This window comes from Primulina eburnea, chromosome 1 (genome assembly GCF_022965805.1).
Source record: "Primulina eburnea isolate SZY01 chromosome 1, ASM2296580v1, whole genome shotgun sequence".
Classification (NCBI taxonomy): Eukaryota; Viridiplantae; Streptophyta; class Magnoliopsida; order Lamiales; family Gesneriaceae; genus Primulina; species Primulina eburnea.
The window spans coordinates 12,392,406-12,409,020 of NC_133101.1; the positions used below are offsets into that span (position 1 = coordinate 12,392,406).

A 16,615-nucleotide genomic window follows, 5' to 3' on the forward strand; every position below is an offset into this window, starting at 1 on the left:
CCATATCTGTTTCTGAAGGGACACCTCTGAAGATCAAAGAATGCAATGTTCAACTAATAACGGCACAACAATATGCTTCTCGCAATGCAATGTTGTCACCCTTTATTGTGGCTTGGTCACCGATTCTGAGGACATCTGAAGATTGGGTTTCTATTCCTCATAACTCCTCGGGCTGCTGCTCTATTCTTGCTACTGGATTGAAATGTGGTCTGATTTCATTCTGGAGAATTGATGCACCAGAGAGTTATTCTATTATTACCCCAGAACTCCCATGTAAAGAATCAAATGGTGGCTTTCTCAAGGCACATGATACATGCATCAAATCTATTTTTTGGGCTTTATATGGCTCTGAAATTTCAAAACCTCAACTTCTTTTAGCGACGAGAAGTTCTAATGGGAGGTGAGTAACTAATTAACCTTTTTCTGTTTTCGAAGCCAAAAGTCTAGCACATTTGCTTGACATGGGTTAGAACTACTGAATTATACAAACACATACATATAAGGTTTACCTTTTATTTGATTATAACATTTAATTTTGTGACTTTCCTCTTTTTTTTGTTTATAGAGTGAAGATTTGGCAGGTGAATATTAAGGAACTGCTGAAGTCATCTGAAACTGTTCATGCTTCATTTTCTTTGCTGAGGGAGGTCAGCATATCCTGCTAAAAGTCTGGTACTTATCCTTTCAAAATTTAGACCAGCTACTTTATTATATCTTATTTTGGAACTTGTGATTGCTCGTGTAATTAGGTTATTACTGTTGATTCAGCACCTGTCTCCATACTTTCATTTACTACCCCGTGCAAACACCACTAAATTTGTTCCTGGCTATTGGTAAAGGATCCGGATCATTTGATGTGTGGACCATGAATATGACCAGCCATGAATTTGAAATAATTGGCTGTTATAGTGCGCATGACCACATTGTAAGTTCTCAACACGTTTTTTGGCATATGGAATGGCATATGATTTATCTTGTAAAATAACAATCAGGTCACTGGTTTAGCTTGGGCTTTTGATGGAATCTGCTTGTACAGCTGCAGCCAGGTAATAAATATTGAAGGAAGTGTTTTGTTGATATAAATATGAATTTTAGTATTAAGGGAGTGTTAGTTCAACAGATATTAAAAATTAAAAAGTCCATGTTAATTGCTTTTGTTATCAAGTAATGCCTCAAGCAGAAAGCCTTGAGGTTGAAAATCTTGGTAGCCCTCCAGATTATTTGATCAGTTCATGTATTACAGTACAACTCTATGAAAGCGTGGAATTTAGTTGGGAAAGCACTAAGGGAAATACACATTCCTTCAAATACTCCTGGTTTGAATAGCTCCCCAGATGTATGCATTAATTTTTCATGTTTACTTCTGTTTTAAATTTGCATATTTGTTTCCAATAGACTCTAGATTTTCTCTGCAGGTTCCATATGTATATGATTCTTGCTTTGGTCTGGCAGTATCTCATGGGAGCTTGGCAATTGATGTGGTATCATATTCCATCTGTCCATTCTCTTATAGTTGGAATGTCCATGAACTTATCCTGAGTATCGTACTAGTTTTTCTCTCTTATCAAATTTTAAGTCAAAATAATAAACTCACTCGATGTAGCGATTCAAGATTTGAAGAAAAAACTGAATTCTATTCATAGCATTTTGAGAAAACTCTTAGATAACATATCATCCAAAAAATTGATTTTTTACTTCTCTCATATTATGTTTCAGATGAGATTGGTCAATATCTTGCTTCTTGCCCTTTACAAAAATAAAGAAAATTTACTGAAAATAAAAATAAAGAGGAAAATAGAAAGATCGAAATTTCATCTCTCCGGAACAGTAGTCATATAATAATACCTAGGAAAAGGAGCTTAGTTGACTGAAATGACTCTAAGCAATGGAATCTCTTGATCCTTTTCTTGCACTTGGTCACCTTTTACCTTATGCTGAATAGATGTCATTGATACCCCTGTACTTAAATCTAGTTCTAAGAAGTTTGGTGTCTGTTATTTGCAGGCTCGAAGATTTGATTCTGATTTATTAAATCCCATGTACCAGGAAAGGTGAACTTTTAAAATTATATTTTCTGGTAACAAATTATGAAATAGCAACTGCCATGTGGATAGATGCTTGCAACAAACAAGCACCCACAATTCTTTAAAAGAAAATTTTGATGATTTAGTCAAAAGCTGAATGGAAGCAATAAGAACTAACCTTTCAAACAGTTACCTATGTTTGATTGACCAATAAATGTTATTGTAATTTACAGAACTCAAAAAGATGCTATCGAGTTCCTTTGGATTGGAGGGCAGCAATTGGACACTTCCTCCAATATATGTTTTGATATTGATTTCGGATCATTTCCTGGTTTCCCTGAGGTAGAATTAATTTGGTGGGAAAAAAACATATTATGGTCTCTGAGTATGTGTGGGAGTTTCAGTGGGCTTCTGAACATTTGGAATATTGTGGCAGTCCTCGTGTCTTTCAAACAGTCGATACCAAACTATGTAGAGCATATTCTGCAGAAATGGTTGACATCTTATTTTGGATCCAATTTTGGCATTTGTACTACGTTCTTGTCTACGGCATTTAAAATTTTGCCCACTCTTTCAACCTGTAAGTTGCACCTCAGTCAATTTAATCATCAGGCATGTTGTGCTTAAAAATGATGAGGTGAGCGAGAGTAGAAAACACCAAGACTTGGAAAGATTCAGTAGTGCCATAGAGGAATAGACAAATGTATGGAAGGAGTTGCAGTTGTGCTGTGAAAATGAACTACGGAAAAGACTTGTTGGTTTATATTTTTCTGCCATTTTAGATCTTCTGTCAGATGTGCCAACAAATTTTTGCGATGTTGGCTGTTGGCGTCCTGATGAATGGCCACAACTGGAGCACTATATCTCACTTCATGAGAAAATTGTCGAGGATGATTTAAAAATGCTAAAAAATCAATTTTTTATAGTTAATTGTAATAGAATGTCATTATTGTAAAGCTTAGTTTATGTGTTTAGTTAAGAAAATTATCTTTATCGTATTGATTTTATATTGAAAATTGTGACAATGAAACAAAAAATATTGATCTTACATTGAAAATTGTTGAGTTGAACCAAAAATTTACTAACATTAAAAAGAATGCTGCTATGATGTCGAAAAAGTTAATATATTCAGCGTCGCATCAGCAATTTAACCAAAATAACCGAACACTGATAGTTAGTGTACAATGACCAAAATTTAACCTGTTAATAAACTAAAATTCAAAATAAACAATATTGGCTGATTAAAAAAGTTATTTTCCATAAATTTAAACACCAACACCTACTTAGAGATGACAATTTTTCCCACGGATTTGGAGACCCACGGGGAAAACTCGAAACGCGTATCTGGGCGGGGAATCCCTGTACCCACGCCGTGTTGCCCCGTTAATATTATTGAAATGGGAACCGAACCCGAACCCGAAAAAACGAAGATCGTGACAGGTATAGGGGTAGGGATGTAATTCGAAGACTAGGATGGAGATAACAAACCCAACTCCACCCAATTGTCATCCCTCCACTGTAAAGGCCCGTATTTCGTATTCATAATTTTTGCGGAATTATTAAAATTTTCTAAATAAATAAATAACTTGCCTCATTTATAAAATAAACATGTAAATAATTTAAACTTTTAAAATAACAGCGGAAGTCAACATTGTATTTCAAACAACAATTTAAAAATAATCCAACATATTAAAATCGAGTTTGAACGATAAAAGGTGCATAAACTAAAACATGAGGTCCTCGGGTTTACTACTGTTGCCCCAAGATAACTCACTGGTCTCTGCCCGCAGTCTCGACCTCATCAATACCTACAACAATCAAGTCTACTGATTCTAAAAACTCAACATGTATATATATCGTGAATAACAAATAAATATATCATAAAATCGCATGCAACGTAAAAATATGGTATCGTAAAGCACATGGTGAAAATCGTGTCATGAATAATTATAACTACGTGCATATCTGAAAATCATACGTAAAAGCTTTGCTCAATAGAGCTCTGTCATATCATATCATATCATAATTTTCTGGTAGATATAATGTTTCTAAGCAAGTGGCCCATAACATAACGTGAGCGCCTGATCAGACTAAACCACAGTATACTGGGCGGTAGAGATCACCACAGCCCTTGGACTAGATGTCCGTACCCATACGTAATCGTAAACCGGTCGTAAGTCACCGGGTGGAGAGGTCCTCAGTTGCGCCTACCGACTTCCAAACCCATAAGCATAGGATGGCCACAAGACATATCGCATATATCTCAAAAATAAACATTTTATATTTTTATGCACGTAATATAATTAAAACCTTCTTTTTACCGGATGAGTTGGATCGCTCCCAGGCTTGCTGCAACCTAATTCTAATATGTGACACATGCAAATATTCACATCTTGACCAAAACTTAACAATAGAACCAAAAACGAGACGATTAGGATCAACAACTTGATTTTTAATCATGGCTTCGTATTAACCCGGACAACCATTAAACTGTTGGGACATCGTATTCTCGCACCCAAGACGCAGCGGAAGTTTAAAAATTTTTGCTTGGGAGTCGTGTGTTCAAAAAATCCATAGGGTGTTTAGAATAATACCTTTGCGTTCTTAACGCTGAACTCCAAACTATTCCGGTGTTTAAGCGGAGATAGCCCTTTTTGTAAATTCCTACAAACGGCTCTTCAAATTCGATCGCCTAATTAGGTCCATGATCAAAGACTGTTTTCCTCGTTTGATTTGCACTAGAAAATCAAAACGATTTGTGCGTTGAGACTGCAACTTACGAATTTCCAAAATCCGGATATGAATCGGGAGGTAGTGGAAGAAAATCACATGGCCCAAATTTTCCCAAATCCTACATTGAAAAATATGGCCGAGAGTTTGGTCTATCAAGGATGGGAAGATCTTGATAATTGATTCTTAATCAAATATTATGGATTCTTAATCCATAATTAAGCAAATCCAATTTGCTTTTGACCAAATTTTCTTTCCAAAACTCCATGAGGTGGACGTGACTTTCTTGTCAAGGAAGGGAGATATTTTTCTTTATTTTGTGTGCCAAAACTTTCATTAACAATTAATGAACCCTAATGGTGTATTTATAAAGTAAGACTCTTAATCTAATTAGGAGTCCCTCTCCGACAAAGACTCTATCAATTTCATTATATTTAAATTCTCATATTATTAATATATAATGTATTTATTAACTTTTAATAATACATTATATAATAATATCACATACACATATTTTATATCACCATATAAAATATATACATGTATATGTATATTAAATTAAATAACCATCATTTAATTTATAAACAAACTCTTTAGTTAATTTAATTCTAGACTCCTCTAGAATATTTATGGAATTTATTCATGTTAGTAGTCACCACTACTAGCACAATCATTTAATTAGTAAATTCCAAATTCATTAAAAAAAATGATTCCGAACTCATTATAACAACGATCGACGATCCGAAAGCGCCGATGTACCAAGGCTACAAATCTTGTTCATATAATGAAAATGAAAATTTCGAAGGTCAAAATTTTCATTTACCAAATTTGGAACTTACCATATATGGTAGTTACCATATATGGTAGTTACCATATTTGGCAGCTGTCAGTTTTAGTGAACTCCTTCACAAAACAGGCAGTTCCACTCTCCTTCCTTATTTAGCAATCATGCTAACTTCCACATCTTCCATCCTATGAAAACAGCTCATAAACTCCTTTATAATCTTCCTATTTGATCCCCATCAAACTATAGTCGCCAAATTCCAACTCCTTGAAATTTGACTATCTCAACGGGAACACATAATCCGATACTTGTGTGACCCTCAATGGTTCAGGGATACAGCTAACCGTGGGTTCACATCTCCATGTGATTCAGAATAACATTTATTCATATTCGGGTTTACCCTAGTTAACCCCATTCTTTTCATCAACTCCTTGATCAAGAATGTCAGAAATCATTTCTGATTGCACCCATCGGATCATGGAGCGTCTAGTAGCATCACCCCATGATCCCCTAGGTATCACTGATAGTGCGTGCAAGAACCTTTAGTCATGGTTAACGTACAGTACGGTCCCTTCAACACATATATCCCGATCGAATCTGCAACCATTGGTGAATCGAGAGTTGCACATGAATTCGATAACGATGCGATTTATCTTTGAGTATTAATAGTGGCATGATATGTGCAACTAGGAAAACTCCTTTCCCTAAAGCACATTTCTTGTTCTGGCCAAAGAGTCCTTGCACTATTAACTCACGCCTCGAGACCGGGGTTAGTCGACACCGGCGTTATCTCGCAATCACATAATTGCAAAACAACTAGCCTCGTAGTACAACATATACCAAACCAGTTTATTATCATAAATTTCCCAAAAGTTCAACGTCTTTACAACTCAGAAAGAAATAGAAACATGCGGAAGCGTAAATACGTAATACTGAAATCATAAGACTGAATAATCAATCGGTCACGAATTAGACTGCTTCTTCACCATCCCCAAAAGTATTCTTGCTCCTCATCCTCAATTTGATTCTCATTCTTATCTGGGTGGGAAAGTAAGGGGTGAGTATTTTGGGGTAAATACTCAGTAAATGGGGCCAATCGGGCATGAAAAATATCGAGGTTATACATATAAACAAATTATCACAATTTCAATATTTATCATGTCAAATCAAATACAAAAAACGGATACAGCACTGAAATCATCTCATTTTCTATGGTTTTTAACTGATCAGTCCCCTATATGTTACTTCTCTAAGGGGCGAGGCCAAAGGAACGGTTATTATAACCCACCGCATCAGGGCCTAAACAAAGATTTCAAAGTTCGGAATTTCCTTTACCATTTCTAAATCGAATCATTACAGTGCTTTACAAATACTCAACATGCTTTCAATAAACGAAAATTCCAAAAGGGTTACATACGAAGCAGAACGAATATATCATGCCGATATAATTTTCAAAGTCATAGCTATTTTCGAAATATATTATGCCAATTGAAATAGTAGCAAAAACCCACTTACAGTATTCTGACTGCTCAAGGAAACGTAAACGTGAACGGTGATATTGCGGCAGAGCTTTGTTACTAGAGGGCGGAGAGCTTCGAGAATACGGTGCTGCTAGAGAGGATTTCGAGAATTTGGATGTGCAAGTTTCGAATGAAGAGCCTTCCTTTTTATAGGAACGAATAATCTTCTACAAGGTAAGCTCTGAAGTCGCTCCACGAATGACGCTGCGTTGATGGCTCCACGAATGACGCTAATGGCTTAATCAATGGGTGATTGCACTAACCTCTCCCGGATGAATGTTGCCACTTTTTGGCTCAAGGAGCTCACTCGAGATTTATGCTGAAATAGAGTGATTTTGGCTGTATGAGTTCCTCCACAATTGGTGCACTTCCATAGTGCATGGTCTTCACATTCTCCCCTCCTTAATGTAAGTTTCGTCCTCGAAACTTGGATTATCTTGTCCATCGAAAAGTTAAGGGTAATGGTTTCTCATTTTCTCTTCGAGTTCACAAGTGGCTTCTCTTTCGGTGTGATTGGACCATTGTACTTTTACGTATGGAATCGTTCGTCGTCTTAGCACTTGGTCTTTGGCATCCACAATTCTGATCGGGACTTCCTTATAAGTAAGGCCTTCATTCAAGTCTCCCTCGATTAAGAGTGGTTCAGCTTCGAGGATGTGGCTTGGATCCGAAACATATCTTCTTAGTTGTGACACATGGAAAACATTATGGATTCTAGACATACTCGGTGGGAGTGCCAATCTGTATGCAAGTGTCCCCACTTTCCCTAGAATTTCAAAAGGTCCAACATATCTAGGGTTCAGTTTCCCGGGTTTGTTGAATCGAACCACACCTTTCATTGGTGATACTTTCAAGTATGCTTTATCTCCCGCTATGAATTCCACTGGTCTTCTTTTCAAATCAGCCCAACTTTTCTGTCGGTCTTTTGCCACTTTAAGTCTCTCCTTGATTATAGCGATTTTATCCATTGTTTCTTGGATCAATTCGGGTCCAGTGATGGCCTTTTCTCCTACTTCATCCCAATATAGTGGTGACCGACATTTTCGCCCATACAGAGCTTCATACGGCGCCATTCCGATGCTGCTGTGAAAACTGTTATTGTAAGCAAACTCAATCAAAGGCAAATGTTCACTCCAATTACCGCTAAAGTCTAGGGCACATGCTCTCAGCATGTCTTCTAAAGTTTGAATTGTCCTCTCTGTTTGACCATCGGTCTGAGGGTGGTAGGCCGTACTGAGGGTGACCTTAGTTCCCATGGCTTGTTGAAAACTCTTCCAAAAACGAGATACAAACCTCGGGTCTCTGTCTGACAAGATGCTGGCTGGAACCCCATGTAATCGTACGATGTTATTCATGTACAATGTGGCTAGCTTGTCCAAATTATAGTTCATGCGGACTCGTAAAAAATGCGCAGATTTTGTGAGTCTATCTACGATTACCCAGATGCCATCATGGCTTTGTATAGACTTTGGTAACCCAACCACAAAGTCAATGGAGATATGTTCCCATTTCCATTCTGGAATTTCTAGAGGTTGAAGAAGTCCTCCAGGTCTTTGGTGCTCTGCTTTGACCTGTTGGCACACAAGACATTTGGAAACAAATATCGCAACATCCTTTTTCATTCCACTTCACCAGAAATTCTTCTTTAGGTCTATGTACATCTTGGTACTGCCAGGATGGACTGAAAATTTCGACTTATGTGCTTCTGACATTACTTCTTGTCGAAGGTTATCTATGTCTGGTACGCACAATCGTCCTTTCATCCAAAGGACTCCTTTGTCGTCGATCTGAGTATCTTGAGACTTTGCTTCCTTAGCTTGTTCCTTAAGTTTTACTAGAATTGGGTCTCGATCCTGGTTCAACTTGACGATTTCTCGCAGACATGGTTGAGCGGAGAGTGCAGCTAAGGTAACCTTACTCATTATCCTCCGACTCAAAGCATCAGCTACTTTGTTTGCCTTACCTGGATGGTAGCTTATAGTCAAGTCGTAATCCTTCAACATCTCAATCCATCGTCTTTGCCTCATATTTAATTCTTTTTGGGTGAACAAGTATTTGAGGCTCTGGTGGTCTGTGAAGATTTCGCACTTGGAGCCATAGAGATAATGTCTCCATATCTTCAAAGCAAAGACGACTGATGTCAGTTCGAGGTCGTGAGTGGGATAATTTCGTTCATGCGGCTTCAACTGCCTTGATGCATAGGCAATCACTCTTCCTTCTTGCATGAGTACACATCCCAACCCTTACTTTGATGCGTCACTGTAGATGGTGAAATCCTTATCTTCAGTGGACAAGACTAACACTGGTGTAGACGCGAGCTTTTCTTTCAATGTCTGAAAACTTTTCTCGCAGTTGTCATCCCAAATGAATTTAGAATTCTTTTGAGTAAGCCTTGTTAATGGTACGACTATGGAAGAGAATCCTTCAACGAATTTTCTGTAATAGCCTGCCAATCCAAGAAAGCTTCTAATGTCTGTGGCGTTTCTCGGTTTCGGCCAATCTAGAATTAACTCCACTTTCTTTGGATCCACTGATACTCCAGCTTCCGATATCACATGCCCTAAAAAGGACACACTGTTTAGACAAAATTCGCATTTCTTGAACTTGGCATAGATTTCTTTCTCCCTTAAAGTTTGTAGAGTGAGGCGGAGATGCTTTTCGTGATCTTCTTTGCTAGGAGAGTAGACAAGGATGTCATCAATGAATACCACTATTAACCGATCTAGGAACGGCTTGAATACTCTGTTCATTAGGTCCATAAAGGCTGCTGGTGCGTTTGTCAAACCAAAAGGTATCACTGTGAATTCGTAGTGTCCATACCTTGTCCGAAAGGCCGTCTTTGGGATGTCTTCAGCCCTGACCTTCAATTGGTGGTAGCCCGTTCTCAAATCCAATTTGGAAAATACTGTGGCTCCCTTAAGCTGATCAAACGGGTCATCTATTCTCGGAAGAGGGTACTTATTTTTTATAGTGATCTTATTCAATTCCCTATAGTCAATGCACAGTCTCATGCTCCCATCTTTCTTCTTGACAAAAAGTACTGGAGCTCCCCATGGAGACGCACTTGGTCGAATATGCTTTTTGTCTAGAAATTCTTGAAGTTGCTCCTTTAGCTCCTTAAGTTCAGCTGGTGCCATTCTGTACGGTGCCTTGGAGATGGGTGCCGCTTCGGGCACTAAATTGATTTCGAACCCAATTTCTCGATCCGGGACTGTCCCTGGTAGTTCCTCTGGAAAGACGTCTGGGAAATCTCGCACGATAGGGATGTCCCCCGGTTTAAGTTCAATCTCTTCCTTTACTACGTTAACCGTTGCTAGATAGATATCTGCTCCAGATTTCATGGCTTTCCATGCTTGGGATGCGGAAAGAAGTGACTTCCGTTCCTTGGATTTGCCATGATACACGACCTCTTTTTGGTTCGGGGTTCGGAGCCTAACACTCTTTCCCTTGCAATCTACCATCGCATTGTTTCTTGCTAACCAATCCATTCCTAAGATGATATCGAACTCCACCATGTTCAGTTGTATCAATTCTGATTGGAATAGGTTCTCATTGATACAGATTTTACACTTTCGGTGCACTCTATGTGTTTCGACTGTCTTACTAGTAGGAGTCGCTACTCTAAATGGTTCAACTATTAATTCAGGCGTAAGCCCTAGTTTCTTAGTGAATCTCTTAGATATAAATGAATGAGTATCACCACTATCAAATAACACATAAGCTGGCATTTCATTGACAAAAATGGTACCTGCCACGACATCGTTTGCATCATCTGCTTCTTCTTGGGTTATTGCAAACACACGAGCGTTGGGCTTATTCTCTCTTGGCTTGTTGGGGTTAACATCAGCATTAGGCTTGGTACTTCTCTTCAATGGCTCGGGGCAATTAGCAATTCGATGCCCTAATTTCCCACAATTGAAACATGCTCACGTCTGTCGGTGGCATTCTACAGAATGACGATTATTACATTTGGGGCACATCTTTGGTTCTTGGTAAGTTGGGTGGGACGAAGCACCTTTGAAGGATCCACTGGACTGATTCTGTCTCTTGAATGGTGGCTTCCCCTGAGATGACTGTCCAGTAAGAGGTCGCTTATTCTTGTTCTCGTTCTCCCGACGCTTGATATCCGTCTCAGCTCTTATCGTTTCTCCCATTAAATCAGCAAAGCTTGTAGGTTGGTAAACTGCTAATGATGACTGGATACGGCTGATCAAACCCTTCTTGTATCTGTGCATCTTTAGAACTTCATCTGCCATGATTGTCAGGGCATAAGTTCCAAGGTCATTGAATTGGGAGGTGTAATCTATCACTGACATGTCTAGAGTTTGCGAGAAGTTCTCAAACTCGCTCAGTTTCTGAAGTCTGACTTCTGCTGGGAAATACTGTTTGAGAAAGACGTCTCTGAATTGTTGCCAAGTGATTGCTCCGGCGGCTGTCAGGGTAGGTGAGACGGTTTCCCACCACTTGCTTGCCTTATTTTCCAGGAATGGCACTATCACCTCTACTTTAAGTGCCTCAGGTATCTCTAGCAGTCGCAGTTGGGTTTCCACGCTTTTCAACCAACTCTGGCTACTCTCAAGGTCGGCGTCTCTCTTGAACACTGGGCAACGGTTCTTACGAAGGGACTCATAATGATACTTGATCCCATTCTGTGCCGGTGGTGGTTGTGGCTACTGATTACCGTTACCATTGGGGTTTCCCAAACCCTGGATAGTTGTTGCCACTATGGTGGCTATAGCCATTAAATCTACTTGGCTCAGGCCCACTCTGGGAGGTGGATTGCCGTCAGCATTCGGATCTTCATCATTGTTGTTGCGGTTGTTAACGTTTGCGTATCGCGGGTTGTGATTGTTTCGGGGAGGTCTTCCGGCCATCTCCTACAAGCGTACAAGTTTCTAAGATATTTGTTGCAAAAACTGATAGAATTCATTGAATAATTTATGCGAAAATAAATTGACGCCAACAAGTAATCGAAATAACAACTTTTATTGATTTCTCAAATAAGCATAAACAACTGAATGGGAATTTACTTGAATGGAAAATAGCAACAACGGAAATAAACTAAAAATGGTTCACTAAAATATTCTAATCTGCTATCTCTCCATTCCCCACGGCTACGTCAGGTGGGGCTTCTTCCTCCTCGGGATCCTCCTCCGGCACATCCGGGTCTAAAAACTCTGCGAGCTGCATCTGCAGGCCTTGATTCTCCGATTCTAATTCAGCAATCTGTTCCCTATGAGTCAGAATCTTCCCTATCGTGTTGTCCAACTCATTCTTTGCACGCGCGTAGTTTGCTTGATCCTTCTGGATGAGTGCCTTCTCCCTTGCCTTCCTTTCGTCTATCTCCTTTGATAGCCTTTGGTTATTTTCTGACAATTGCATGACCACCTTCCAGGACTCTACCATTCTCTCCTTATCTCTTACCCGTGTGTGACGAGCTTCAGCCAATTCTACGGTACGTCGGTCCAATTCATCCATAGCTTGTTTGGTTTGGCCCCTCGTCAGTTGTAATGACTCTCACAGTTCGTCGTTATCTTCATTAACGAGTTGGAACATCTCATATACCTGATCGATCCTCTTTTCTGCTGCCAATAGCTTGGTAGTCAGATCCTCCACTTGCTTCCTCCTCTCCAGATTGCTAGCTCTCAGCCTCCTAACCGTCCTATCGTGGCGTGCTAGAGCCAAATCATCTAAACGTATAAGAGACTGAGCGCGCGTGCGAGGTCGGGGACTGTCTAGCTGAAACGTCTCTCTATGAGTAATCGAAGCTACACTCTTACGGGCAGTTAAACGTATGCGAGCCATTTCCTGGAAAAAAAAGAAATGCTCAGAATATCAAAAATAGGGCAGAATAAAATATCGGAGTCATATATAGTCAAATAAAGGAAAATAAATAAAACTTTTCGAAAATTTCCAAAAATGGAAAGTTTCGAGATAGACATATGGATTCGAAGCATATGTCGAGAGGATTCCAGAACAGTTGACGGAATCGAATTCGGAGTTTCCTACGAAAAATTATAGGAGTTACGAAACTTTCCTAAAACGGCAAAATCGAGGTTTCGGAGGCCTAAACGAAGGAATTTCGCGATTTTGCGCTGTAGCTCCTGATTAGGGTGGGGAGTCTTGATCGTTGGGCCGTTTCGGAGGGGATAGCATTGGCCGATTTATAAAATTCCACCGAAGAAATTTTTTTTTTTTTGACAATTTCCTTCCCCAACCGGATTATGAACCTGGCGGCTCTGATACCACTTAAATGTCACGCTCCGAGACCGGGGTTAGTCAACACTGGCGTTATCTCGCAATCACATAATTGCAAAACAACTAGCCTCGTAGTACAACATATACCAAACCAGTTTATTATCATAAATTTCCCAAAAGTTCAACGTCTTTACAACTCAGAAAGAAATAGAAACATGCGGAAGCATAAATACGTAATACTGAAATCATAAGACTGAATAATCAATCGGTCACGAATTAGACTGCTTCTTCACCATCCCCAAAAGTATTCTTGCTCCTCATCCTCAATTTGATTCTCATTCTTATCTGGGCGGGAAAGTAAGGGGTGAGTATTTTGGGGAAAATACTCAGTAAATGGGGCCAATCCGGCATGAAAAATATCGAGGTTATACATATAAACGAATTATCACAATTTCAATATTTAGCATGTCGAATCAAATACAAAAAACGGCTACAGCACTGAAATCATCTCATTTTCTATGGTTTTTAACTGATCAGTCCCCTATATGTTACTCCTCTAAGGGGCGAGGCCAAAGGAACGGTTATTATAACCCACCGCATCAGGGCCTAAACAAAGATTTCAAAGTTCGGAATTTCCTTTACCATTTCTAAATCGAATCATTACAGTGCTTTACAAATACTCAACATGCTTTCAATAAACGAAAATTCCAAAAGGGTTACATACGAAGCAGAACGAATATATCATGCCGATATAATTTTCAAAGTCATAGCTATTTTCGAAATATATTATGCCAATTGAAATAATAGCAAAAACCCACTTACAGTATTCTGACTGCTCAAGGAAATGTAAACGTGAACGGTGAGATTGCGGCAGAGCTTTGTTACTAGAGGGCGAAGAGCTTCGAGAATACGGTGCTGCTAGAGAGGATTTCGAGAATTTGGATGTGCAAGTTTCGAATGAGGAGCCTTCCTTTTTATAGGCACGAATAATCTTCTACAAGGTAAGCTCTGAAGTCGCTCCACGAATGACGCTGCGTTGATGGCTCCACGAATGACGTTGATGGCTTAATCAATGGGTGATTGCACTAACCTCTCCCGGATGAATGTGGCCACTTTTTGGTTCAAGGTGCTCACTCGAGATTTATGCTGAAATGGAGTGATTTTGGCTGTATGAGTTCCTCCACAATTGGTGCACTTCCATAGTGCATGGTCTTCACATAACTCATCAGAACACATAGGATCTCTTCCCTCGTAGGCGAACGGTGAATCCCCGACTACAATGCATTTGCTCCTACGTATTTCGAAACTACACCCAACCTCGCCACCTGATGACCCTCGATGGAGTCGGTAAACGGATCAAAGTGCATGCTAGTACGTATAGCCTCTACATTGTCCCGGGTCAAAGGAATAATGGTGTACAACCATAACTGCGGACTATTCCACTCGATAAGTGGGAACCACTTGGATAGTCCGAGGGAGGGTTGTTCAGTGCATCATCATATGATCACCCATCTGTGTGAATGGACATCTCCATGTCCTTGCCAAAGAAACATGGCGTTTAAACCACAGATTCTAGTCTCAATCTCGAGCGACCTTTATCCTTGTTTTTGGTAGCTGATTCGACTAGGAACCTGTTTAGAATATACGGTACACTTCCTAATGAGTTTCATAATCTTACGTTGAGTCGCAGACCTCATGGTACCTATTGTATATTCAAGGACTTTATCTATGCAGCGTGCATGGGTATACAGATAAAGTATAATGACATAATCGAATGAAATCGTAAAATATTATTAAAATAAAGATTGTTTACATTAGAGTCAATAAAGCCCAAGCCACAAATTGGCTTGCCGGGCACCTACTCTTACATAAACCGACGTTTAACCATGATTAAAAATACCCCTAATATACTGAAAAACATGCATAAGAATTGCAAAACACGAAAATAGGTGAACGGAATCCAAAAACATAAAACACTCTTTCGAGAGTCATTTTGGCACCTTTCACCGTAAATTCTCGTATGACCTTTAAACTTGACCACATCACAAACGGCCAAAAACATGACCTTCCTAACTCATTGAGGTACTGTCCAGTCCAAGGCCATGGGCTAAAAACCAACCAAGAACCCAAACATGACCTCTGAAACGAAACGGAACTTGCTGTCAAAAAAACAAAAATTGCAGCAATAGCTGTTGTGCGTATTTGGTGTACAAATCTGAAACAAATGGCCATTGGCTTGAACCACCGACCAAAGACTCTTACCAACATCCTAAGGCATGGCTTGGACCATGTTTAAGGGCTAAAAGCCAACCACAACCCAAGCAAACACCTAAGACAATTACAGTACCAAACCGAGAATGCAACTTTCTGTGTAGTGTGATGTATTGACATGGTTTACTGTCTTGGGTCGTTCCAATGGCCATTTGATTGACCATGGCTCGATCTAGACATGATAGAGTGTTGTGTGAACCATGGATATGGGCTAGAGACCAGCCACAGCCCATCCCAACACCTCAAAACCGAAGTCACTCACACAAAAATTTGATTTTGAAAAACTGAAGAGCACTTGTCATGTTTCTGTAAAAATCTGAGGGATCCATGAAGCAAGATTTGAAAATATGATTTGGTCATATCCTAGACATGATAAGGAAGGGTTCTAACCATGGCTATTGTCCCTAGGACAGCCAAGATTTGAACACACCCTTTACCATCCAATGACAGAAAACGTGTACAAAATCTGTACCCATGGAATTGTTGCTGTCATCTCTCGGTTTATGCGTGTATGGGCTTGAACCATTGAACTAAAAACACCCTAACACATTCTAATTCATGCCTCGTAGCAGCCATGTGAGCCTGGAACCGAGCAACATCCTGAAATCAATAAAACTCAGCAAACCCGTGAGCCACAAAGATGAAGCCAAAAAAAATCTGTACCGAAACTTGTGCGTAGTTGCTGTCAAAATTTCGTTTTTACCTCATGAACCCTGAACATATAATGCTTAAAAATATTTATAGAACTTGATTGAAGAGCAAAGAAACAACATATACATGCCAGGAATTTGTTTTGACAAAAACAAATCAATATGACGAACACGAGCGGCGGAATCGGTGTTGGATTTCCTTTCTTATTTCTGTGTTGTTTTCACGATTTCAACAGCTGGTTCTTTCTGATATTTCGAATGTAAGGGTGGGGGAAGGCTAGGTAGGGAAGGTGAATGATATAAGAGGTGTTAAATAAGTCTTGAATTGCATTTAGTTGAGAGTTACAAGCTAGGGGCGGATCTAGGATTTTTACTCTGTGGGGGCCGCTTCAAAATACAGACAAAATATTAAAAGAAGAAAGACAAAAATTCCATCAG

The 16,615-nt window shown here is 39.5% G+C and overlaps 1 protein-coding gene across 1 annotated transcript; it reads right to left on the reverse strand.

Annotated features, from left to right (window-relative positions):
- Positions 1-9,301: 9,301 nt before the first annotated feature.
- Positions 9,302-11,932, reverse strand: LOC140804356 (uncharacterized). The gene is made up of 4 exons (XM_073160325.1): positions 11,740-11,932; positions 11,074-11,658; positions 10,100-10,959; positions 9,302-10,015 (listed from the first exon to the last, which is right to left on the reverse strand). The coding sequence occupies exons 1-4, from the start codon at positions 11,930-11,932 to the stop codon at positions 9,302-9,304; spliced, it is 2,352 nt and encodes a 783-aa protein (XP_073016426.1).
- Positions 11,933-16,615: the final 4,683 nt, after the last annotated feature.